General features: G+C 43.5%; 1 protein-coding gene across 4 annotated transcripts in view; it reads right to left on the bottom strand.

Moving 5' to 3' along the window:
* Positions 1-26,436, bottom strand: part of TTLL5 (tubulin tyrosine ligase like 5) — a 295,829-nt gene that overhangs the window by 126,006 nt on the left and 143,387 nt on the right. For 2 of the 4 annotated variants that reach the window (XM_089522249.1, XM_089522250.1), the window contains 4 exons: positions 20,740-20,852; positions 19,091-19,218; positions 18,703-18,816; positions 17,326-17,712 (listed from right to left, as the gene is read on the bottom strand). In XM_089522249.1, the coding sequence (XP_089378375.1) occupies positions 17,326-17,712; positions 18,703-18,816; positions 19,091-19,218; positions 20,740-20,852 (742 nt within the window). The remainder of the gene's footprint in view (positions 1-17,325; positions 17,713-18,702; positions 18,817-19,090; positions 19,219-20,739; positions 20,853-26,436) is intronic. The other 2 variants (XM_089522251.1, XM_089522253.1) reach the window with 1 other exon arrangement.

Raw genomic sequence — 26,436 nt, 5'->3', positions numbered from 1 at the left:
AAAAAGTGTCAGCCTGAAAGAAATGAGATATGCATAACAAAATCCATACAAGGCGTTTCCTACATAATGCACTCATACTTACCTTTATCTGTGATTAAACTGGTCACCCGTAGGGTTGTCAGGTTTTTCTGGCACCAATAAGGGATAACCCCCTCTGTTGCCCAGTCAGCTCAAGACTGACCAGAATATGAAGCAGAACTACATAAAGCCCACCTTCAGCTTCACCATAGGAGGGAGACTTTTGGGCCCGTTACAGACGGGCATAATAGTATGGACTCAATCTGCACTAGGGTTAGAAAGGGGCGTCACTTCTGGACGCCCCTAACCCTAGTACGGACCGAGTCCATACAAAATGGCGGCCCCCCGTTCCACATGGGGGCCGCCACCTTTACGTAACGGACGTGCTGTGTCCACACGTCGCGCAGCAGATATGACGCCGCGAGTGTGCCATTGGCGCCTTGCGGCATCATAGCCGCAACACATAGAGAAGCGCCATTTTGGCGCTTCTTTTTAGCTGCACCAGGAAGCCTCGTGGTTTGTCCGCTGGGGCTTCTCGGCACAGCTAATGACGGCGCAGGCAGAGCGCCGCTTTTCGGCACTCTGTAACGCGCCCTAGATTCCCACAAGTTTTGAGATCTTATGGGAACCTGGGACCCTTGCATGAGGCCCTCCTCTTGTAAAACTGGAGATAGACCTTACATAAGCCTGTCTCCCATGCTACTCTGTCACTTGCCTGGAGAGTTGAAGCAGAAACAGCAGGTGCCAGCTGCACTCACAATGGATAGACCCCCATTTTGTTGCATACTAAATGGTTGAGGATCAGGTAATAAATAATTATTCACATAATAATCCATTGCTGTTGAGCTGCTCGTTGCCACCACAATCATATACTGAAAAAGCAACATCTCAAAAGGTCACATCACCTTCCTTACCACCAATTCAAGAATGGAGATATGGGGCTTAGATTCCAATGGCCTTCTATAGTGAGTGTCCGGACATGTGCTCTCCAGTCACTTGACAATGCATCTATAGTGAAAATTAACATTAACTGGCATTTGCTGAATGTGTTCCCTTGAAGCAAGTCATAATAATCAGCACACCAATGTAAGGAGCTCTTTATTTGCAAGAGTAGTTGAAGGTACTTTATAGATTTGGCGAGCACTGACTGAATGGATCAAATACTATTGTAGAGGGTGCATCCTTAATTTTGTAAGTGGGGTTACAAATGCTTTTGATGCCATGAACCAAAAAACTGTCTGACTCTTCTGCACCACAGTGCTTCTGCAATAGAGAAAGTGGCAAATTCAAGAAGTGATTGTCCATGTTCTGTCCTGTAGAAGAAAGATTTTTTTTCTGTCTTAGATGTAAGGACAGGTTGCTTACTTGTGTTTCATCGAGTGGTCATCTGTGAATTCACACATATGGTTTTTACTGCACCTGCGCAGAGCATATTCAGAACCTACTGGCATAGCTAGGCCTGAATTTTCAGCAGTAGCTCCTCCCACCCTATATATACCCCCTATTCCTGCCTATTCGTCTCAGTTCCAAAGGATGTTGCATAGCAGCATACCGAGGACCAAGAGGCAAGACACACAATGAGGGGAGGATGGCCAGGTTTGTGTGAATTCACAGATGACCATTCAAAGAAACAGTTACAGGTAAGCAACATGTCCTTCTTTATGGTCTCTGTGAAGCACACATATGGGTGACTAGCAAGTTACTTACACTTGGAGGCAAGGGGTCCATGCCACAATACAAAGTATGTATGCAAGTAAATGTAGAACTTTATTGAACCACCAACAAGAAAAAGAGGGCAGAAAATTATTACCACTAAAAGGAGTGGCTAAGGAAGCTGTCAGATGGACAGCTGGTCTCCCAAAGGATGCATCAGCCCTGGAGTGAGCAACCAGTCTGTAGCAGGAGACGAATCTCAGAAACTGGGACCACACAGCTGCACAGCAAACTTTGTTCAGTGGTACACCAGCAAGGAGGGCTGAAGAGGCAGCTACCGCCATTGTAGAAATGGACCCTGACAGATGTAGGAGGCTCTTTCTTGGTGAGTTCATATGCCAAGCACATGGTGAAGACCACCAATTTTGAAAGACATTGAGAAGCAACTGATAAGCCCAGATTCGAATTTGAGTAGCAGACAAAAAGTCTAGTAGTTTTTCCTCAAATTCAAGGTTCTATCCACATAGAAAGCTCTACAGATGTCAAGGAATTGAGAATTCAGAGATGGGATTCTGCATGAAGGCAAGGAGAAAGATGTCTTAGTTTAGATGAAAGGCAGAAACGACTTTCAGGAGGAAGGATATCCAATGTGAAGTCGAAGGCTTTCACAGCTGGTATCCATAGTTTTTTGTGAGTTTTTCAGGTTATGTGGCCATGTTCTGGAAGAGTTTATTCCTGATGTTTCACCTGCATCTGTGGCTAGCATCTTCAGAGAATGGTGGCATGGAGGTGTGTGGGGTATATAAAAGGAGATAGCCGGTCATAACACCACCTTGTCTCAATGGAATCGGAGGTAAGAAAGGTTGACCATAGAGCAGAGAGTTGTCCCGTGCATTGCACTAAGGTAATTGCCACCAAGAAGACCATCTTTCATGAGAGAAGTCTAAGGTCACATGTGGGCAAAGGTTCAAATGGTCTCCTCAAAAGTTGAGAAAGCACTAATTTGAGGCTCTATGGCAGGATACAGACCGCCCCTTTGGGGCAGCCTGCACCCTCCCCTTTCCCCGACGGGTCAGGGCCTCAGCGGCCACAGCGGAAGCCCCAGAGGCCCCAATCCACCGTTTTTCCAGGCCTCATGGAAACGGCAAAATGCCGGTTCCCCGCGGCCTGGAAAGGGGTTGTCTTTGGGACTTCATGCCCCAAGGACACCCCAACAGCGGCAGGGAAAAGGAGAAAGGGGCCGCTTGGTCCCTTTCTCTCTGTATTGCTGGCGCGGCTGTTTAAAGTCCACGCCAGCAATACACGCGGCGGAAGGAGCTCTGAAACGGAGCTCCTTTCAGCGATGCTGAAAGGGCGCCACAAGCGCCCTTCAGCAGCGCCAAGACATAACGGCCATGCCGTGCTGTTTGGACGCACGCGGCTGTTACGTCAAAATGGTGGCGCCCGTGTGTACAGGGTGCCGCCATTTTGACGCCCCGTCACATGCTAGGGGTGATGCCGGTATGGACGCTGCGTCCTCAGCCAACCCCTAGCATGTGGCGGGGGCGGCACAAAGGCCCGTTTAAATTGGGCCTATGATGGTGTTGGGCCAGAAACTGGTGGATGTATGTGGAGGTATCCCTTGAGAAATGTCTTGGTGGCTGGATCCTGAAAACAAGAAGGATGTCCTCCACGATGCAATTCCCAGGAGATGGCAGTCAAGTAGCATTTCACCAAGGACGGGGACAGGTCCATATCATGTAAGGACAAGAGAAATTCAAGGATGGGTTCAAACCCTAGAGGGGGACAGTCCTGCAGCCATGAGAAAGGCTCTTTCACTTGTAGGTGTAGAACTTCTATGTGGAAGGTTTATGGGCTACAAGAATGATTTGCTGAATTGGAGTCAGGAAGTCCCTTAGGAAAGAATCTTCCATGCCATCAACCAGAGTGCCTGGTGGTCCGGGTGCTGAAACTGACCATCATGAATGGTCAGTAGGATGGAATAGAGGAGTAGATGGATCATGGATCTTTGAACTAGGTGAAGGAGTTTTTGAGGAACCCCACAGTCCCATTTCAGTGATTACTTAACTGTTCTCAGTATGGGCACTGAGGGAACTGCTGCAGTCACCTGAAACACTTGTGAGATGTTTGTCTTCTTGCCTAGAGATGTGAGGAACTTCACATGCACCAAGTGCAAGTTGGTAGCCCTCTTGGAAGAGAAAGTACAGCAGCTGGAGGCCTGGGTACACTTCAACAAATTAGGAAGCAAGAGGTTTTCCTTGACAGAACGGAATGGATGATCTTGGACAGGGACCACACAGAGGAAGTTGCTGGGGAGGAGGAGGTCACTTCATGTACACAGGAGGAAGACAGCTAGAAGAATGTGACACACAGATGTAGGGAAACCAGGGATCATTCTGGGAGCTTGCAGCTACAGAATCAATTTTAAGCTCTTTCCCCTATCAGGGAAATCATCATCATCATCATCATCATCATCATCATCATCTCCCACGGATTGAGGCAGGATTACAACCTTAAAGGACACTTAGTACAATTTACAATCAATACAACAATAAAATACTAACACTGAATTTACCAAGAATTCCTATTAGTTCTCTAAAAATTACAATTCGTCCATTAGCCAACAATCAGAGTCAAGGAAGAGCAGTTGTCATAACCTTTTTATGTGGAATTCAGTGGATAAGCCCGCTGGAAGAGATCCATTTTGAGTGCCTTCTAAAAGGCCTCTAAGATAGTAATGAGACGGATCTCTTCCGGTAGGTCATTCCATAATCTTGGGGCCGCGGCAGTGAATGCTTTATGTGAAGTTGTCATTAGCCTGGCATTATAATATTCTAGTAAGAACTTAGCAGATGTTCTAAGAGTGCGCGGTGGATTATGTAGGGAGAAGTGCTCCCGCAAGTAACTCGGGCCCGAGCCATGTAGGGCTTTAAAGGTAATAACTAACACCGTGTATTGCACCCAAAAGCTAACTGGCAGCCAGTGAAGAGATTTCAGTCAAACCTAAATGTTCCGGTCACCAATCAGTCTGAGTTTGTTTTCCCTCATCCAACCCATTACCGATCCAAGACAGGCATCCAGAGGAGAGATGCCATCCCTAGTCACTGCAATAGTCAGGGTCATAGAGAAATAAATATGGATGTCATCAGCGTACTGATGACACTGCACCCCGTGTCTCCGGATGATCTCTCCCAGCGGCTTCATGTAAATGTTGAAAAGCATGGGGGACAGAATGGCGCCCTGAGGGACGCCAGATGTCAGCTCTCTTTTGGAAGAGCAGCTATCCCCCAGCATCACCATCTGGAATCTGCCCAAGAGGTAAGAATGGAACCACTGGAGCGCAATGCCCCCAAATACCTAACTGTCCTACGCTAGACATGCTGCAGTTTTGGTACTGTACTGTTCAAATTGCGCCCCTTTCAGGCATTCCAGAAGGATACCATTCTCTATGGTATCAAATGCCGCTGAGATGTCCAAGAGCATCAGCAGGGTCACACTTCCCCTGTCGATGCCCAGACAAAGATCATCAACTAAGATGACCATGGCGGTCTCAACTCCGTATCCCGCCCTGAACCCAGTTTGAAATGGGTCTAGATAATCAGCTTCATCCAAGACAGCTTGGAACTGGAAAGCAACTGCCCTCTCAATCACCTTGCCCAAAAATGGTAAAAGAGCCTGGTCTATAATTGTTTCTCACCAGGGGATCCAGGGAGGGTTTTTTCAAAAACGGTCTAATGACTGCTTGCTTTAATTGTGATGGAAATCTTCCTTCCCTGAGGGATGTATTCATTATAGATTGTAGTAATGTTTTTGTTGCATCCCCTCCCTGGGCTGTCAACCATGATGGGCACATCCAAGAATCTTGTCCACTTCATCAGTATTTACAAACTCAAAATGATCCAGTCTAACAAGGTCCACAGAGTCACTGGATATCTCTGGAGAGGAAGAGCAGCATGGACAGACTTCAGAGACAGAGCAGGGGAGCCTGAGAGTATCACTACAGGGAATAGCTGCTGCTAAGCCTCAGAGGAGACATGTGGTGGTTGTGGGGGACTCCTTGCTAAGGGCTACAGAATCAGTGGTGTCTGGGCCTAACAAAATGTCTTAGGAGGTGTGTTGTCCCCCGGGGCAAAGATCCGTGATGTGACAGACAGGCTGACAAGACTTGTCAAGCCTACTGATCGTTACCCCTTCCTTCAGGTCCATGTGGGAACCAATGATATTGCACAGCCTTCAGAATATCAGAAGGGATTATGAGGCTCTGGGGTGGAAGCTGAAAGAGATGGATGCACAGGTTGTTGTCTCATCTCTTCTGCCAGTTGAAGAGCATGGTCCAGGAAGGGAGAGGAGAATAGCAGATGTCAACAACTGGCTCCACAGATGGTGTCACCAAGAATGATTTGGTTTCTTAGCTCATGGGCTGCTGCTCCATGAAGGGGGGGGGGACTTCTGGCAAGGGATGGGTTGCATGTCACACCAGCTGGCAGAAACGTTTTTGCCAACAATCTCATGAATCTGATCAGGAGGTGTAGTCAGGTGGGGAAGGGGGAAGTAAGGGTTGAGCGGGCGGTCCAAGGGGGAGGGGAGCAGAAGGACCAAGAGGGAGCGGGAGAGGAGGAGGCAATGCCCTGGGAGGGGGATATAAGCGGAGGGACAGGTGAATCGAGGAGGGAGACATGGAAGAGGTGGACGGGCTGAGGCGGTTGCGAGAGGGAGAGCGTGCATACTCAGGAGCCCAGAAAGGGTAGGACGCCCAGTTACCTTGGAGGGACGGCACGGCTTGATAAGGGTGGGACCACACACCGCCGTGACTTTACCCGACCCTCGGATGGAGGGGGATTTCCAGTACCCGCACAAAGGGGAGTGGAGATGCCAGGCTAAGGAACCCTTGGAGGGCAAATTGTGGGACCCAAAAAGGGAGCATTGGGAGCAAAGACCAGGGCCTGAGCTAAGGGAAAAGGCGGACTGGGACCCCTGTGAAAAAGGACGTGGTGGACGCCCGGCCGTGAACAGCTCCGAGGAAGGAGTCCGAGAGAGAGAGACCTGTGAGGGAGGACGTGTGGTGAAGCAACCCGGGTTTGGCCCATTTGTTTTCTTGTTATACTTGTTTAGTAAAGTTTGAAGCATCTTCCTGTGTTCAGCGTGTTGTTTGGGGAAACTGAAACCTAGATCACTGCACGTGGACTGGCATTATGTCACAGGGAGGAAATGCCTCGCCCACAGGAGGGCTTTAAACTGAGTTATGTGGGGAAGGGAGATAGTACTCTGGAAAGCAAAAGGGCTGGAGAAAATAGTCAAACTGCCATAGAAGGAACAAGGCAAACAGTGAAAGGACCCAACAGTGGGAGGGAAAAAATGCACAGGTAGCAAGTAAAGAGGACACATGGACTTAGGTGTCTCTACACTAATGCACAGACCATGGGAAATAAGCAAGATGAAATTGAACTCCTAGCACAACAAAGTAAATATGATATAATAGGCATCACAAAAACATGGTGGGATGAGTCTCATGATTGGAATGTAGAAATAGAAGGATATAACCTTTTAAAGAAAAATAGGCCAAACAGTAAAGGAGGAGGAATATCATTGTGTCAGGGATATTTACACCAGTGAAGAGATTCAGGATATCAATCCTGGAAGCCAAGTGGAGAGCATCTGGATAAAAATTGGAGAACATTTGGATAAAAATTGAAGGGGAGGGGAAACAACAGGGATGTTATTGTGGGAGTCTACTACAGACCCCCAACTCAGGCAGAGGAACTGGATGATGCCTTTCTAGAACAGATGACTATCTGAGTGTAATGGTGCAGAGGACAGAATAGGAGAATTTCAGCACAGAATAAGTAAAGAGACAGTACAGGCATACCTCATTAATCTAAATGAATATAAGTCTCCAGGACCAGACAAACTACATCCAAGGACATTAAAAGAACTGGCAAATGTGATATCAGAACCATTGGCAATATTCTTTGAGAACTCCTGGAGAACAGGAGAAGTCCCAGAAGACAGAAGAAGGGCAAACATTGTCCCCAACCCTCAAAAATGGGGGGGGGGGGGGAGAAGATCCCAACAATTATTGTCCAGTTAGTTTGACATCAATATCAGGAAAGATTCTAGAGCAGATCATTAAACAGAGAGTCTGTGAACATCTAGAAGGCAATTCCATAATCACAAAAAGTCAACATGGGTTTCAGAGAAACAAGTCATGCCAGACAAATTGGATCTCTCTCTCTTTTTTGATAAAATTATCAGCTTGTTAGATGAAGGGAATGCTGTGGATATAGTACAGTGCGTCCTCGCCTTACGCAGGGGATCCGTTCCGGATCCCTCCGCGTAAGGCGAATTCCGCCTATGCTCGAGCCCCATTGGAAACAATGGGGCTCGTGCGTGGCGGTGTGGCGGCGTGGGTGCGCGCGGGGCGCAACGAGCGTGCGCGCCCATTCAATTGAATGGGACGTGCCGCCCCTTCCGCCCCGCGCGCGTGCCGCGGCTTAAGCACATACACTCAAGTCCGCGTATGGCACGGGCGCACTGTATATCTTGATTTCAGTAAGGCTTTTGACAAGGTTCCCCATGACATTCTTGCAAACAAGCTTCTAAAATATGGGATAGACAAGGTAACTGTTACATGGGTTTGTAATTGGTTGACCAGCCGAACCTAAAGGGTGTTCAACAATGGCTGAACGAGACTATGTGTGAAAGGGATCTAGGAGTCCAAGCAGACCACAAATTTAACATGAGTCAGTGCGATGAGGCAGCTAAAAAGGCCAATGCGATTTTAGACTGCATTAATAGAAGTATAATATCTAGATCAAGGCAAGTAATAGTGCCACTCTAATCTGCTTTGGTCAGCCTCACCTGGAATATTGTGTCCAGTTCTGGGCACCACAAAGAGGTGATATGATCACCCTGTTTAAATATTTGAAGGGATGTCATATTGAGGGGGGAGCAAGCTTCTTTTCTGCTGCTCCAGAGAACAGGACCTGCAAGCAATGGATGCAAGCTCCAGGAAAAGAGATTCCACCTCAACATTAGGAGGAACTTCCTGACAGTAAGTGCTGTTCGACAGTGGAACACACTCCCTCGGAGAGTGGTGGAGTCTCCTTCCTTGGAGATCTTTAAGCAGAAGTTGGATGGTCATCTATCAGGTGTGATTTGATTGAAAATTCCTGCATGGTAGGGGGTTGGACTGGATGGTCCTTATGGTCTCTTCCAACTGTATGATTGTATATCAAGAGGGCAAACTTTCAGCGTATGCATTCCACCAGTCACCGTCAGATTCTTCATCCCCAGAGCACTGTGAGGGAGAACAAGAATGAGAAGGTGATTACTGTTGTGAACGTGGAGGGAAAGGCTTATCCTGTAGAGAAGGGGTTCTCAGGAGGACTTGAGGAGGTTGGATGGCACCATGGTCAGGATCTTCCAACTGAATGGGCCTCTGGAGGGGCAGACCATGATGGGCGGAGGGTTCTTCAAGACAGTTGTTCCCCCTTAAATTTGAGTGGTGTTGCGTTTGAGGTACAGATGCTGACTGAATAGGCATAGAATAAGTTGGGGATTCCCTGGAATGATAGAAGTGTTCATCCACTATGTGATCACAGGGGATCCCATGGTCACTGAGAGAGTGGACATAGTAGGTGGAGGGTTCCGGTTCACAGTATAACTCCATTTCAATAAAGCAATGTGAAGAGTTACAGAGTTGTGCCCAAAAGGCATGTTGGTACTGATTTTATCAATTGATTCATTTCAATATTGCCTGTCCATCTCCACATCTCCTGTGGTGGGACCTATTATGGTGAGTATGAGATGGAGACCCAGAAGTTCCATATTGTCTTGGAGGTGGAGAAGGAATTCTATTTGTAGGATGGCTCTGGGGAGCAGAAGAGTCCACAATTTGGCACCCCTCTAGAGTTCCTCTGGTTCAAGACATCGTTTTTCAGCCCTTTGAGCTAGAACACTCCTGGATCAAAGTCTAGGGGGAGCAGACTGTCACCAATGGCGGTCTGGGGAGTTTTAATGCCTGTTCACATAACAGAGCTTTGAGCCTCTATTCCTGGTTCTTTTAAGTCTGAGGGGTAAACACCTTACAGTGGACACAAGTATGTACATTGTACCTTTCCCCAAGACATAACAGGCACAGGGAATGGCCTGTTATACTCCATCAACTAGTCCATTAACTATGTAAAACCCATATGTGTGAATTCACAAATGAACACTTGAAGAAGAAGAAAATATTTCAGGTCAGTTCCAAGACTGATTTTTGTGGTTTATAATAAAACCCAGGTCCATCAGAAGTATCGAGAGACAAATCAGTGTTGAAGTATAGCTGCATTTACGAACAGGAAACCAACAGCTAATCATCCAGGCAAAACCGAAGAGTTCATAAATATTTGGCAACCATGACTAGGTACTTTTTGAAGATCCTTTGGCTCCAACACAAGACCAAATGGTGGCATTTCAAACTGAAATGCTTGATCACCCTGTCTAAACATGAGAAATTTTCAGTTCCATGGGCGGATTGCTGAACAAAAATAAGTGTCATTCAACTAGATTTTTACAAACCAGTCTCTGAGCAAGGGATGAATTGAAGCTAGGATGACTGCTATGTGGTTTGTAGCCTCCATGGGAAGGGGTACATCACACCCATCAATTGCATAATTGCTCAATCACACCCAGAGCCTTTTAAATAGCAAGAAGAGTCTTTATTCTAAGTTTAGAGAGTCCTCAAATAATGAAAACATCTAATGCTATGAAAGCAGCTGCAGAGAGAATTTCATTGGTACATAGGTAAACTTTAGTAACTTTAGTAATATTTGCAGTACATGCAGGATGAGGAGCCCAGGATGGGATTGACTTGAAGGGTTAAGTCCCAAGAAATAAGCAAAAACACAGACAAATAATGAGAAGATATCTGCCAAGACACAAATGGGTGCTTCACATCACCCATCCTCAATCCTCTCTTTACCTTGCCAACTTGTTAATTTTCCCATTTGCAGAGGGGCTCATATCCCAGCTCCATCTAATGCAGTTATCACATGAAGGAAATTGGAAGTGTCATCCCGAACGCAATCATGGGTATTCACGTTATTGCGTGAAAGGTTATCACACACATTCACTGGCATTCCGGACGCACTCCAGACGCAATTCCACAGCAATCCAAAATTAAGTAAATTTTGTGAACTAGCGAATTCACAAATCCTATTCCCAGGCTACTTCGCATTTCAATGTGGTGTTGTTTGGTATGATATACATGTCTGATGTGGCCCTGGTATTCCCCCACATCAGTTCACATGATCCTCCATTTTTGTTTCGGCTTCCGGGGCTCCTAGGTCTTCCTCGGCAGCTGGGAGGAAAAGCAGCTGTTTTTGACAGAAGAAAGAGTAAGTGGGGGAAGGCTCTTCATTAGGTGTCCTGCAAGCTCTTTTTGCCCAAAATGGTGGGCTTGGGCTTGTCCTGCTCCTGGCCCCTTATGCTCCTCAGGGACCTTTTTGCCTTCCTTCCTTCATTCCTCCAGGATAAAGGGGCTTCAAAAAGAGAGAAAACTTCCTCCCCCTTTTTATTAGCCCCAAAGAGTCCTTCTTCCCTCATTCCTCCTCTTTTGGGGAAGGATGGAGTGGGGGGGGGGCTGTCTTCCTCCCCTCAGGGGCATTGTTCTGGGCTCACAACAAACTCCACCTCCCAGAATTCCATAGCCTTGAGCTACAAAGAGTTAAAGAGGTGCCAAACTGGGTTATTTCTCCAGTGTGAATGTAGCCTTAGTGGCCAGCTCTGGTTCCTGCCCAACTTCCCCTCCCCTTTCTCCCTCCTCCGACTCATGGCAAGGAGGCAGCGCCACTGCCTTCAATGGGGCTCCCAATGGTCCATGTTAGAACCAGAGAGGACCCAGGCCCCCCATAACCTGGCTGCAGCCAAGCTCTCCCAAATGGGAGGGAATCCATCTCTTCTCCCCCTCCCACATAGCTGGGGAATTAAAGGCACAGACAGTCTCACACGCACACACACACACAACCATATGGACACCCCACCCTACTTTTTGGGTTCTCTTGGCAGATTTATTCAGATGGGGTTTACCATTTCCATTTTCTGAGGAGGCTGAGAGAGTGTGACTTGCACCAAGTCACCCAGTGGCATTTGATCCCTGCCTTCTAGAGTCATAGTCCAATGCTCAAACCAAGTACAAGGTTGCTTTCGACTGGTTTTGAATTGGTGAATGGCCTAAATAACGTGAAATAAGGGGTACTGGATGCACAAATAAAGTGAACTGCCTACATAACATGAAATAAAAGGTAATGAATGAACAAATAACGTGAATTTCCTAAATAATGTGAAATAAGGGGTAATGAATGAACAAGTAATGTGAATTGCGCAATAATGTGAAATAAGGGGTAATGAATTAAAAAATAACATGAAACAAGGCAAAACCACGGGAACCGGAGGCAACCCCCGCCGGAAGTGTAAAAAGGTCACAATCCAATTCTGCCCTCACTGCACATGTGCAGGGGTGCTAATTCGAATTCTAGACTACGAAGGGTATGTACTCGTATGATAATTTCTTTTGCATTTGCACTACTTTGGCTTTGGGATGGCGCTGTGTTCTTCTGTACATTTGATAACCATTCGTGTAATAGCGATTTTTTTCAAATTGGCCCTACTTTCTTTTCTTTCAAAATTGAGAGACATTCCTCCCGAGTGGTATCGTCCACAGTCTCTCTGGCTTACAGCTCTCTTGGGTGACTTTCCTACTCAGGCAGCCAAGAAAGATGTCAGCTTAGCTGTTGCACAAGTCTTTGTTCACAGCACTTCATTCCTCTGCAACTCAGGTCTGAAGGAGATGTCTGCACCACTTCTTTCTTACAGCTTCTACCTTCCAGCTCCTATCCTTCAGAGATTGTCACTGATCTTTTATTGGCCTCTTTGCCCTGTCCTGCTGCAGAGGCTTTAACTGAAGTCAGCAGCTGGTTCTTCTTTCCTCCTAGGCCAGGCAGCTGGGAACAGACAAAGCAATGCCATTGGTGAGTCCTACTTTTCCACAGTGACCATCCTGAATTTGCATGAAATTAAGTACATATTCCAGGATGGGACAGCACCATAAAATACCTTGAATAGAAGTCCTTCCAAATCCAGGAAAGAGGATTCTACTACATCCATGTAGAAAAGTTTGACAAACTCTTCTTCAAATTCTCAAGATGGGGTAGTTGGTCAAGAGATTCCAGTTGCTGGTAGGGATTCTGTGGCACAGCCTACATGTTTAATAGAAAGAATCGAGGTGTCTGCAGTAGTCTAGGTTTAGCAAAGTAAGAAATGGCCCAGGCATTGACCAAAAAGAAGTACTGTGCTACAGATAAAGAATATGGAGTTAAAGCCACTGATACAACACATCCAACTTGTATGAATAACCAATTTTTCATACTTTGAATGGAGATTGTCATCTTAGTTGATGACAACAAACCAAGAGAAGCTGGTCATAATAATGGATGGTAAAAGTTTGGAACTGATTCTGAGATGGGGCTGATGCCCAGTACCATGGCTAACATCTAGACAATGTTATGGAAAAAGACACACCCAGCTTTTCACTAATATGTGCATTTTCTGTGTGTAACTGAGCTTGCTGTCAATGTTAGAAATGAACAAACTTTGTCCAGTAAAGGGAAGCTCCTCCACTGTAGAGCAAACATCAGGGATCAGACTTGATGATCAAACCCAAGAGTTATCATGGAATGAAACTTCACCTCCATGACTTTGACTTCACAGTCCATCAATTACCTGCCTGTGCTAACCTGGTGCCCAATGAGCTTCAGCTTGAAATATGCACACCATCTTTTTGTTGTTAATTGAGAGTTCATTGATGAATGGTATTACTTTCTTATATAGAAACTGTCTGTATGCTGCCATGCAAACCTGGTCTTTCGAAATCAGGAAAGAGCAGGCTGCTTGTGCCTGATGTCATCCAGTTTATGATCTTCTCTGTTTGAAGGAGAATAATTTGGCTTATCTTTATTTTTCTCTAGAGATGCCTCTACTATAAAGGAATTTGGTACTGGATGCCAATTTAGTATTGAATGCTTTCCAGTGTCCTGAAAACCATAAAGTGTTTCAATATATCTGTATGTGGGTTCAATCACTGATTGGTTTTCCAAGGTGCCTCTAGCAATGTACAATAGTTAAGTCAGTGTTACAGATGATGCATATAGGGGTTTTTTTTTTTTTGACCTTCTATAATAGGAGATTTGTAACAAGGGAGTCATGTTGGCAATGCCTTGCCCTCTCCTAGTAACTGGGGTTACTCAGGTGAGAATTGAGTATTGTGACTCTTATGACTGCTGTGTCTGACTCTATGTGTTACTTTTTGCTTCTGTTTGTTTTATGTTTGTGTGTTGTTTTTTATCTGTACATGTGCATGAATGAATCCCAAGAGAGGGGAGAGGAACTGGGTGCTACTCTTGATATACCGTAATCTTAAGAAGAGAGAAATATAATGCTGGAGGTTAGACAGACCAGGCAAGGGAAATATGGGATAGATATTTGAAATCTACCCCCACATTTCAGTCCATCCCTCAAGATCCAAGTTGCCCTGTCAGCACACCTTTTGCTCAGCTGGTGCTGCTGCTTAATGCCAGGTCCATCTGCAATAAACCACCAAGAGTTATGGAATGAGACTGTACCTCCATGACCTTGACTTCACAGTCCATCTATAACTTGGTTGTAGGTGAAAGGGCTGACCTGATATATACTGCAGAGATAAGGGTGGATAAGCTTGGTGTTTTCAACATTTCCCAGTTTTACCGACCTGGATACTCAATGCAGCATTCGCCCAGCCAGTCTGATAATCCCAACCACCGCGATAAAGGGAGGATATAAATATTGAAATAAATAACTTGGAGAAGTTTGACAAGGCCTCTTTGAGAGGATTCTAATATCTTTCTGCCAGAAAAAGAAACTACTAACTGGATTTCATCCGCCTCAGTTATTTGGCCCACAGAAGTCTTTTGTGGATTTGGATATTAAAAATGTCTTCATGAAAACCATTCTCAGACTGAAACATAAGACTTGGATTTGAAATGATAAATGAAACACTGGAGAGTGCTAGCAGAGGGTTATCTGAATCAATTCAGGATTAAACAAGGCAATTGATGGTGGGCACCAAACAAATAGGCAGTACCATTGTTCTTTAAAGACCTGAATATACTGGATGTCTTTATAGCTTTCTATAGAGTGAAGGCTTGGCGATGTTTGTTTTGTGAAACTCTGACAGTGTGTATGCTTGCCAGCAATATGAGTTTCATACTGGACAGGAGGCACTAAAAATGTCTAAGAATGAATGAGATCTTGCCCTCACACTAAATGCATTTCTTGACGAATGAGCATGAGACCATAAGACCATCTCACAATGACAATCATTAGAGAGGAAAAATGAGGAATCTCACCAGATAAAAGACAATACAATAAAAAACAGAAAAGAGAAATCAAAAAGTATGATGAAGAGAAAAACACTCAGAACAAGTACTTGTGGAGACTCCTAATCTAGTGGCTGTGGTGGCAACAGCAGATGAAAAGGAACTGAGGGAAATACAGTATCTGTACCTGCACATGTCCATGAGTGGCAGAAGCTTCTGCCTAAATGTTTTGCTCAGTTCTGGAAGGTTCCAAAACAACTCTGTGCAGATAAGAATCTATATGGATGAATAACAGAAGCTGTGAAGAGTTAGTGTAAATCTACTTTTTATTTGCTTTTTATCCAAAGCAAGTTTCATACAGAACTCTGTTTCTAAAGGACAACTTGCAGAGAAATAATAGGGAAAATTAAACTCACAGAGAAGTAACAATTCAGAAAGTCACAAAGATGAGCAAACTGATGAGACATGTTTTTTAAAGTTAAATTTGTATTTAACCAAGGTAATTGAACAGCAATGAAATATGAAATAAAACACAATACAACAATCATAATTATGAAATTAAATGATACCTGCATCCCTGAGTTATACAAGTACAGTTCAGATAAACAGAATCTAAGAATAAATTTAACATACTAAAAAATAAAGTTGAATCATTTGAGGAAAATAATCTGACTGCTAACTGTCAGCAATGAAGAGAAATATACTGTTTAGAGGTATCTTCTGTCAAGAGATTCTGAAGATGTAAAAGATAGAGAATTGACATACTACAGAACCAGGCACCCACTCAGCTCAGCTTTATTAGCCAGAAGTGCTACATTCTGTGCAATAAATTTGTGTCATCTGGACAGACTTCACTGATATTGTTCAAACTGAGCATGTACTTTACTCAGGAAAGCCTACTATAATTAAATCTTGTTTAGAAAAGCCCAACATCCTCTTCATTATTTCAATGGGCTATTTGCTATTCTATCATGATCTCCTCCTTTTCCAACAGAGGAAAGGGCAAAGCTGTCAGCAGTAAGAAAGCTAAGACTCTCTGAATGTTCCTGGATTCCAACTCCTGTCATCCCCAGGAAGTATAGCCAATAGTCAGGAATGGGACTCCTTGTAACTAACCATCATCGGGCTGGCTAGAGGTTCTTGAAATAACACCTCTTGTAGAGAAAATGTGGAATTAAAAATGAATAATGCTCTTGCATTATTTTCATTTAGGAAAGTCTGAAACCAACAATATGAATGATAGCAAAACTTGAAAAGGAAAAAGAAGCAATACTCCACATAAGAAGGACCATAACTCAACAGCAGAAAACATGACTTCTACAGTCTCAGGTTCAACTCTTAGCATCCTCAGAAGAGTCTAGGAAAAACATCTATCGGAGATCCTGGAGTGCTACAAGTACAGTCAGACTGACTTGGCAACATGGAGCCCTTCAAAGTTTTCAGACTACAACTTCTATCATGTCTGACCATTGGCCATATTGGCTATGACAGAGGGGAGAAATCCAAATTTTCTGAAAGTTACCACATCAGGGCAGGCTGGTATAGAGAATAAGAGTGCTAGACAGAGCAATGATTTGACTCTGTGTGTGGCAACTTCCTATTCAACTTCCAGGTGCTAATGGTCCAACTGAAAAGCTGACATACATGAAAGAGGTAAGATTCCTTTATTAGATTTATATTCTGCCGTTGTCCCAAAATTGGGACTGAAGTCAGCCTAACAGAATCATCCATACTCCAGAAGACCCTATTCTCCTGTCTCCCCCTTCATATGTACTGCTAGTGAAAAAAGTTTTGTTGCTGCTGAGAACTGTATGCACACTGCCTGATCATTTCAACAGGATGGTCATTCACACAACAAATGAAGAGTTACTCTTAAAAATGCCATTAATCTTAATCAACCATTCATACTTTAGTTTGGCTTAAGAAGATTCACACGGGTAAACTCTAATCATTACTTTCTGTACTACTGAGGACAATATGCCAACAAGAGCAAGGTTGGAGAGGCAAAATGATTCTATTCTGCATTTCTGAAAATTGCCAAAAATAAATTCTCACACTGTTATTATTAATTTAGCAGAAGTAGAGGCCAATTTCAGAAGCTGATTAGTTATGCTTTCTGAAATATCTTGTTGAAAAACAAGTAAGAATGCCCTCACCAAGCTTGGACAGCCACACTCTGAGTCTTGGCAATTACTCTGAATTTTGCTAGACAGTAAAAGTATTAGTGCCAGTTAAACAGCCAAATATGCCACTACCTTACCTGCTTTTGCTGAGGATGGCCGGGTCAGTCTTTGGCTGTAGATCTGCATAGCATTCTGAAAGGAGGAGAAGGGACTGACAGTAAAACTGCCAGACTGACAACGGTGTAATCCTGCATTGTTGGAGGACAGTTGGGGTACATTTTTTGTTGTGCTAGACCAGGTGTCATTTGCTGCATTTTGGAAAGAGGGGGAAGGAGTCAGTCTAGAATCAGATGGAAGAGAGAGGGCTGAGAGATGATCAGGCACCTGTGCATTATCAGAGGCAGCAGTATGAGAGGACAACTGGGAACTGATGCTTTGTGGGAGGATGGCATCAGGAACAGAGGAAGCAGCACTAAGAAGGCTGTGTTGTGGTGCATTCTCATCTTCTGGTGAGGAAGGAACCCCTATTTAAAAAAACCACAGACATATGCAAGCTAATTGGGGCTTTTAATCTTTTTAAACGACCAGAAACACAACATACACAATAATAATGGAGTAGCCTTTTACAAGCTTGTTTAGAGAAATAAATATTGTAAACAAAGGACATAGGTATACAAGAAACACAGTGTAACACCATAGTTTTCTACAAGATATATTCACCATTATTTCTGACATTCAAAAGAGGTTTTTCTAAAGGACCTGATTTTCATTAAAAATTACTTTCTCACTGGATTCTGCCTGCTAGTGTATGTATGTGTGTGTGTATCTATCTATATCTATATCCATAGCTATATCTATATAGATATAGATATAATTACATTCACTAATTTTGCTATATTGAAGATTTTTATACTGTTCTGCTATTTATAGGGCTGTTCTTAAAAGCTTCTATTTAATATTAATTAAGATGGTTGTCAACTGTTGATTTGTGCAGGTTAACATTTATTATTTCCAAAGCATTATACACACTTAAATATGTACATATAATTTCTTTAATTGCCTATACTGTACACTATAATTTTGGAAGTTCCATTAAAACGATATTCAGAACCCCAACAAACGTAACATAAATCACAATCCACTGATAATTTATACATTCTAAATAAACTGATAGAGTTGTAACCACTGAACAACATTTCTAGTCTCTTATACGATAGTGTAGTGATTAGAGTGTTAGAAGCTCTGCAAAACAGACAAAATACTCTTTCCAGCACAACCAAGAAAGTGTACAACCTAGAATTTATTAACTGGAAATTAAAAATATATATCTTTCAGTATTATTCACTCGATTGATCCATTGATTTATTATACCATTCAAAATTATAGTAATTGTAAAACAGAAAAAAATCTTTCTGTAAGTAATTCTATGCTCTAAGTTTTAATTTGTGAATCAAAGCTTTGTATGTACACATGATTTTCTGCTACAACTACACACACTCAATTGTTTTACTCACTGGATTGTCTTGTTTCCTTTGGTTGATCACCTCTCAGCTCCTCTGCCACACTTTCCTTAACCACTGGAATTTGGGACTGCTGTTTTTCAGTTTCTTCCATCTTTTCTGGGTGATCTGAAAAGAAATTTGGAACTAAATTGTCTCAACTGCTACCCTGCTGTTTACTGTGCTACCTATCACTGCTTTCTAATACTGCAATCATTTGTTGTTCAGAGTATCTTACAACAAAAATCCATCACAGCAATGGAAGTGGTTATCAATCCAAACTATTTTGGTATTTCCAGATATCTAGTAGGGAAACATAATTAAATATTTCACCTTGGTGTCTAACAGTTCTATGTGAGGTTATTGGAGACAACAACTAGTAGAAGAAGGCATGCATACTCACCCTCTTTAGCTCTGTTTTCCAACTGACTGTTACTATGTTTTGTAGTTCCAGGGTTCGTTCCAAGGAAGACACTTGCTGATTTATTTTTGTGTGTGTAAAAAGTCAGCACCTCTTCCAGATCACTTTCACTAGGACCAGAAGAGAATAAAAAATAGTACATGGCAAGTGTTTGCAGTTCTGTGACACAATTTCAACTGATGCTCAGAGATTTTCGTTGGGAAGCATCCAGTGAAAGAAAGGGAAAAAATACAAGGAGAGAAACTAAAAAGAAATTGAAAACAAATTAGTACTTTTTAAACTACAGTCTCACGGACTTGAAATCCGCGTTCTTGCTTATACACGGAGGGGCGAACTCCGTTAACTCCAATGAGGCACGCCCATGTGGCACACACACCCCGCGCGCTCACACCCCATTCAAGCCTATGGAGCTTGAGTACATGTGAGTCTCCGTTTTTGCAGGTAGGTCTGGAACGGATCCCCCACAAAAACGGAGGGTCAACAGTACTTAAATCCATATCAGCTTTAAGATTCTGGCCATTCAAAGTTTTAGACCAAAGACTGAGATTACCTGAATGTTTCTTGTTCTCTCTCCTCATCACTGCACAGAAAACATAGGGAATGGCTTAACAATAAGCAAAAGTTGACTATAGAAGGTCAGCATTTTTACAAGTGTCACAGAAATACTGAATAAGTCTGTTGACAGAATTATTTTTAAACATTCCAGCCTAATCACCAGAGCTGCAGTGACTGCTGGGATCAATGCCCATCACTCAACTACTACCACTCTGGAGTTACACTTTCTCTTTTTTTCATGTAACTCTTGTCATTCGGTGGAAAAACATGAAAAGAGAAAGAGGGAATCAGTAAGAAGGTAGTTTTCATGTCAACAACACATTATACCCACTTGTATTTGTCTCTGCAAGATCGCCATTATGAACGTTTGGTATCATTTGCTAGGGTCAAGTATAGAACCAAAGAAATACACAAAGTAAAGCTCTTTCAAGGCCAAAGAAGCAAATAAAGTCTTGCCTAGCATGCATAAGGAAAAACAAGTAAGTGTACTAATTTCCTGAACTCTAATCATTTTGCTGTCTTGATAGTCTGAAGTTTAGAAAATAAGGAAGCAATACACCAAATATTCTGAATAGCCGATTGAGAGGAAATCTAGAAGATATCCACCTAAGGCTTTTAACAGCGACAAACCTGACAGCTAGCCACAATCACTCAAATACTGTCAAGTCACTCTCTCTTTTCAGTTAACCTGAAACATTAACATTCGCCTGGCCCAATACTGGAATACTAACTAACAACAGCCAAGGGAGGAGGGAATAAAAGAGCGAACTCCAGGTGTTGAGAAAGAAAAACATTCTTTTCAGTTCTGTACTGATATTTCTTTCTCCCTCCTTGAACCCCAAGTTCAGGATGCTGTTCCAGTCTGTCTGTTTTAAAGAAGAAATGGATAATATAAAACCACCCTAAACCTCTTTGTGTGGTCTGGGAATTCTTGGCAGAATCCTAAGAAGTCCAGCTTTCTTTCTGGAAGTAATAGTCATGCTCTTTTGGTTGTTTTCCCATGGGTAGAAAGAGATCGTTTTAAAAACTGATGGGCAGGAGAGGCTGAAGAAAAGCATTATAATTTCAGTTCTTACCTTGCCTTAGTAACAAATTCATGAAAGCCTTCAGGATCCACACCCTCTTCTTCTTCCTCCTCCTCCTCCTCCTGTTTCTGTTTTAACTTTCTCTGAGCCATCTGATCAGTTTCCTGCAAGGAAGCAACAATGAAGTACCCTTTCAAATTACCCTATCGGAATATACATTATGGGATATTTAAAGTGCTTATAACTGAAACAGTCGAAGGAGAGAAAATACACAGTATGCCCATAATTTCAAGATTTTCTGTACAATAAGGATTATATTTTTTAAAGTGAGACTTCAGAGAGTATACACGGTTCTGTGATATCATCCAGAGGCCATTCTAGCACACTTAAAAATGTCAATACTCAGCTTCAGGTAACATAAAGATACCAAGGGTTCAAAGCTTGGTAGATGAAGGAAATGCTGTGGATATAGTATATCTTGCTTTCAGTAAGGCCTTTGACAAGATTCCCCATGACATTCTTGCAAACAGGTTTGTAAAATGTGGGCTAGGCAAGGTAACTGTTACATGGATTTGTAATTGGTTGACTGGCCAAACCCAAAGGGTGCTCAACAATGGCTCCTTTTCAACCTGGAGAGAAGTTACGAGTGGGGTCCCACAGAGTTCTGTCCGGGCCCAGTGCTATTCCACATTTTTATCAATGACTTGGACGACAGAATTGGGGGCATAGTTATCAAATTTGCAGATGACCCCAAATTACGAGTAGCTAACACCCTAGAGGACAGGATCAAAATTCAAAATGACCTGAATAGACTAGAAAGCTAGGCCAAACCTAACAAAATGATTTCAACACAGAGAGATGCAAGGTACTGCACTTAGGGCAGAAAAATGAAATGCACAGACATAGGATGGGGGACATCTGGCTGAATGAAACTACGTGTGAAAGGGATCTAGGAGTCCAAGTAGACCATAGAATCATAGAGTTGGAAGAGACCAAAAGGGCCATCGAGTCCAACCCCCTACCATGCAGGAAATCTCAATCAAAGCATCCCCGACAGATGGCCATCCAGCCTCTGTTTAAAGACCTCTACGGAAGGAGACTCCAATACACTCCGAGGGAGTGTGTTCCACTGTCGAACAGCCCTTACTGTTAGGAAGTTCCTCCTAATGTTGAGGTGGAATCTCTTTTCCTGGAGCTTGCATCCATTGCTTTGGGTCCTAATCTCTGCAGCAGCAGAAAAGAAGCTAGCTCCTTCCTCAATGTGACATCCCTTCAAGTATTTAAACAGGGCTATCATATCACCTCTTAACCTTCTCTTCTCCAGACTGAACATCCCCAGCTCCCTCAGTCGCTGAGTGGCACTATTACTTCCCTTGATCTAGACACTATACTTCTATTGATACAGCCTAAAATTGCATTGGCCTTTTTAGCTGCCGCATCACACTGTTGACTCATGTTCAATTTGTGGTCTACTTGGGCTCCCAGATCCCTTTCACACATAGTCTCATTCAGCCAGGTGTCCCCCATCTGTGCATTTCATTTTTCCGCCCTAAGTACAGTACTTTACATTTCTCTGTGTTGCAATTCATTTTGTTAGCTTTGGCCCAGCTTTCTAGTCTATTCAGGTCATTTTGAATTTTGATCCTGTCACCTGGGGTGTTAGCTACTCCTCCTAATTTGGGGTTATCTGCAAATTTGATAACTATGCCTCCATTGCTGCCATGCAAGTCATTAATAAAGATATTGAATAGCACTGGGCCCAGGAAATAGCCCTGTGGCATTCCACTGGTCACTACTCTCTAGGATGAAAAGGAGCCATTGTTGAGCACCCTTTAGGTTCGGCTGGTCAACCAATTACAAATCCATGTAACAGTTACTTTGTCTAGCCCACATTTCACTAGCTTGTTTGCAAGAATGCCATGAGGAACCCTGTCAAAGGCCTTACTGAAATCAAGATATACTATATCCATAGCATTCCCTTCATCTACCAAGCTGGTAATTTTATCAAAAAAAGAGATTAGATTTATATGGCATGACTTCTTTCTCTGAAACCCATGTTGACTTTTTGTGATTATGGCATTGCTTTCTAGATGTTCACAGACTCTCTGTTTAATGATCTGCTCTAGAATCTTTCCTGGTATAGATGTCAGACTAACTGGACGATAATTGTTGGGATCTTCTTTTTTTCCTTTTTTGAAGATGGGGACAGTGTTTGCCTTCCTCCAGTCTGCTGGGATGTCTCCTGTTCACCACATTTTGAGCCTGAGTCAACAGTGCGATGCGGCAGCTAAAAAGGCCAATGCAATTTTAGGCTACATCAATAAAAGTATAGTGTCTAGATCAAGGGAAGTACAGCGCCACTCTATTCTGCTTTGGTCAGACCACACTTGGAAAATTGTGTCCAGTTCTGGGCATCACAATTCAAAAAGGATGTTGAGAAACTGGAGCATTCCAAAGAAGGGCAACTAAAATGGTGAAGGGCCTGGAAACCATGCCCTATGAGGAACGACTTAGGGAGCTGGGGATGTTTAGCCTGGAGAAGAGAAAGTTAAGAGGTGATATGATAGCCCTGTTTAAATATTTGAAGGGATGTCATATTGAGGAGGGAGCAAGCTTGTTTTCTGCTGCTCCAGAGACTAGGACCCGGAGCAATGGATGCAAGCTCCAGGAAAAGAGATTCCACCTCAATGTTAGGAGGAACTTCCTGACAGTAAGGGCTGTTCGACAGTGGAACAAACTCCCTCGGAGTGTACTGGAGTCTCCTTCCTTAGAGGTCTTTAAACAGAGGCTAGATGGCCATCTGTCAGGAATGCTTTGATTGTAATTTCCTGCATGGCAGGGGGTTGGACTCGATGGCCCTTGTGGTCTCTTCAAACTCTACGATTCTATGATTCTATGAAAGTTTAGCCTAGTAAAGTGTGTGAATAACAGCAGGAGTGACCAAGGAGTGGGCCAGTGGAGGCAACGATGGATAGAGATATGAAGACCTTTGAAGAACCTTTTCAGAGTTGGCAAGGTGAAGAGCTTTGCGGATGGTGAATCAGGGAAGAGAAGCCCAACCCTTGGTCACCCTTGGAGAAGGAACTGCAATGTCATAGAAAGTTGCACAGGTAAAGAGGGCTCAACCCTAGTCTCAGCAAAGGCACAGAAACACTTCCATTTGTAGGAGTAAGACTGTTTCATAGAGTCCTTCCTGGAAGCAGAGTGAACTCGCAAAAGTTATGAGGCTGTCAAGGGCGGATCCTCCAAGCTGTCATGTGGAGAATGCATAGGTCTGGGTGAAGGACTGCACCAGTAGAATGAGAGAGAATGCCCAGCCAGCTCGGGAGCTTGAGGTATTGTCCCTTGGACAGATGGACTGGAGGGACAACCCAAGGTTGTTTCAGCCAGTAGGGAGTCACCAGAATGGCATTGCATCTGTCCCCGGTCATCCTGGTCACAACTCTTGCCACTAACAGGAGCGGGGAGAAGACTGAAAGGAAGTGATGGCTCCAATTGAGAACGAAGGCCTCTCCCAGGGAGTCCATCCCTTGGCCTGTCCTGGTGCAGAACATCAGACACTGCACATTCTGTGAAGCAGCAAAGAGATCTAGGAAGAGTGTCCCCCATCGTGAAGTCATGAGGTGAAAGGCTTCCTGTGACAAGGTCCACTCGTGCTGAAAAACCTTGTCCCAGCTGAGAGAGTCTGCCAGGATATTGTCCTTGCCAGCCAGATGAACTGCCACCGGATGAATGGAGCGTTGAGGGCACCATGTCCAGAGCTGTTGTGCAAGATGAAGAAGGACAGAGGAGTGAATTCCACCTTGTTTGTTGATATGACAGTGGTGATATTGTCTATTACAACCTGGATGATCCTGTGATGGTTTTCGAAGGCCCAAAAGGCCTTGATGACAACCAGGAGCTGATGTGCAACTCCATTTCGGAATGGGACCAGCAGCCTTGAACGCAGAGGTCTTCGCAGTGGGCCCCCCAGCCTGTCATGGATACCATCTGTCAGTGAAGGCTGGGCTGAGTGAGTGTTTGCTGCCTTTCTTCTACCTGGGCTCCACCCATGCCTCAGCTCCTGGATTTAAGGAGGAGTCTTGTCTCCTCCCCCCTCCCCCCCCCCTTTTTTTTTCTTTGTATAATTTATATTGGATTTTAGGATTGAGATGGGGAGTTGAGAATGGGGAGTATTTTCTTTTCACTTGTTTTTACTCTATTACTTGTTAGCATTTTGCTTTGTTAACTTTATTGTTATAATTACTATGTATTTTTATTTTATTTTTTTGCCATTTGAACCTGTGTTGAGGGACTTGGAAAGGGGTTAATTATGAATTTCATTAGATTGTAAATTTTTTATTTTCTTTGATTGTTATTGTAATTGTTTATGGATTTTGTTTGCTTAATCTTTTATGCATTCATTCTATGTGTTTTGTAATTTTGTAATTGTAATTCTGTAAACTGCCTTGATCTCCTTGGAAAGGCGGTATATAAATAAATTTTATTATTATTATCATTATGGATACATCTGTGGTGACGATCCTAGTGGATTTTGGAGGTTGAAAGGGCATTCTCCTGAGGATGTTGTTAGGAGTCAACACCACCAAAGAGAGGCACAGACATGCTGAAGGAGTGTCAGCCTCTTGGACTGTCTGTCATTGAGGTGGTTGAACACAGAAAGAAACCACTCTTGAAATGGACGAAATCTCAGACGCGCCAAGTAGGTTACAACTGTGGTCAAGTCCATAAGGCCTGGGAGGTGTTTAATGTCCCTCACTTTAGGATAGTTCAAGCGGAGAACAGATTGAAGGTGGGTCCAAAGGGTTTCTGCTCTTCTGGTGGGCAAATAGGCTCGAGCCATAACAGAGTCCAGAGACTTGCCTATATACATTTATTTATTTATACCCTGTTCTTCAGCCCTAAAGGCTCTCAGAGTAGCTTACAGTTAATTATTCAGACGGTTCCCTGCCCTCAGGCTTACAATCTAAAAACACATGAAACACTGGTGAAATGGTCCCAAGAAATTGGCAGTACAATAGATCTAGAAAAATGGGAGAAAACCTAGTTTAACACTAGTAAATTCACTCTCTGTCAGAATTATAAAGAAAATTTCTTTAAGATGTTCCACGATTGTATATCAAACTCAATTTGATATACAAAAAAGGCACAGCTGAATGTTGGAGGTGCCACAAACCAGATGCCAACTTTATCCACATGTGGTGGAAATGCAGTGAAGCAAAACAAAATATTGGAAGAAGATTCATTTTCTACTGTCAACAATTCTACAGATTGAGATTCCCTTCAATCCCACTTCTTTTTCTATTGAATATGACATCTGGTATAAATAAAGTATTGGAAAAGAAATTTAGGCCAGAAGTCCCAAATTTAGGCGAATAATACTGTATATGGTTACTTCAGCCAGGATAATAATAATTATGGAAAAAAAGGCTGAAATACCAACTGAAAATGACTGGTTCACTCTGACTGGTTCCAAGATGGACTTGGAGGAATTTACTGTGAGACCCAAGTCAGTGAGGAAAGAGTGAGTGGTGCGGATGTCTTGGAAAAACTGTGTGCACGATGATACAAGAAACCAATCATCCCAATAAGGAAAAATTTTGATTTCCTGGATGCAAAGGTGAGAGATAACTGCCATGCACTTTGTGAAAACACGGGGGGGGGGGGGCAGTGGAGAGGCTGAAGGATAGGATGGTATATTGACAGATCTCCATCGACAGCGAAATGAAGAAACTTGCAATACTGAGG

This window comes from Sceloporus occidentalis, unplaced genomic scaffold (genome assembly GCF_023333645.1).
Source record: "Sceloporus occidentalis isolate IW3139 unplaced genomic scaffold, rSceOcc1.0.p SCAF_4, whole genome shotgun sequence".
NCBI classification, from domain to species: Eukaryota; Metazoa; Chordata; class Lepidosauria; order Squamata; family Phrynosomatidae; genus Sceloporus; species Sceloporus occidentalis.
This window is presented reverse-complemented; position numbering and strand designations above follow the sequence as displayed.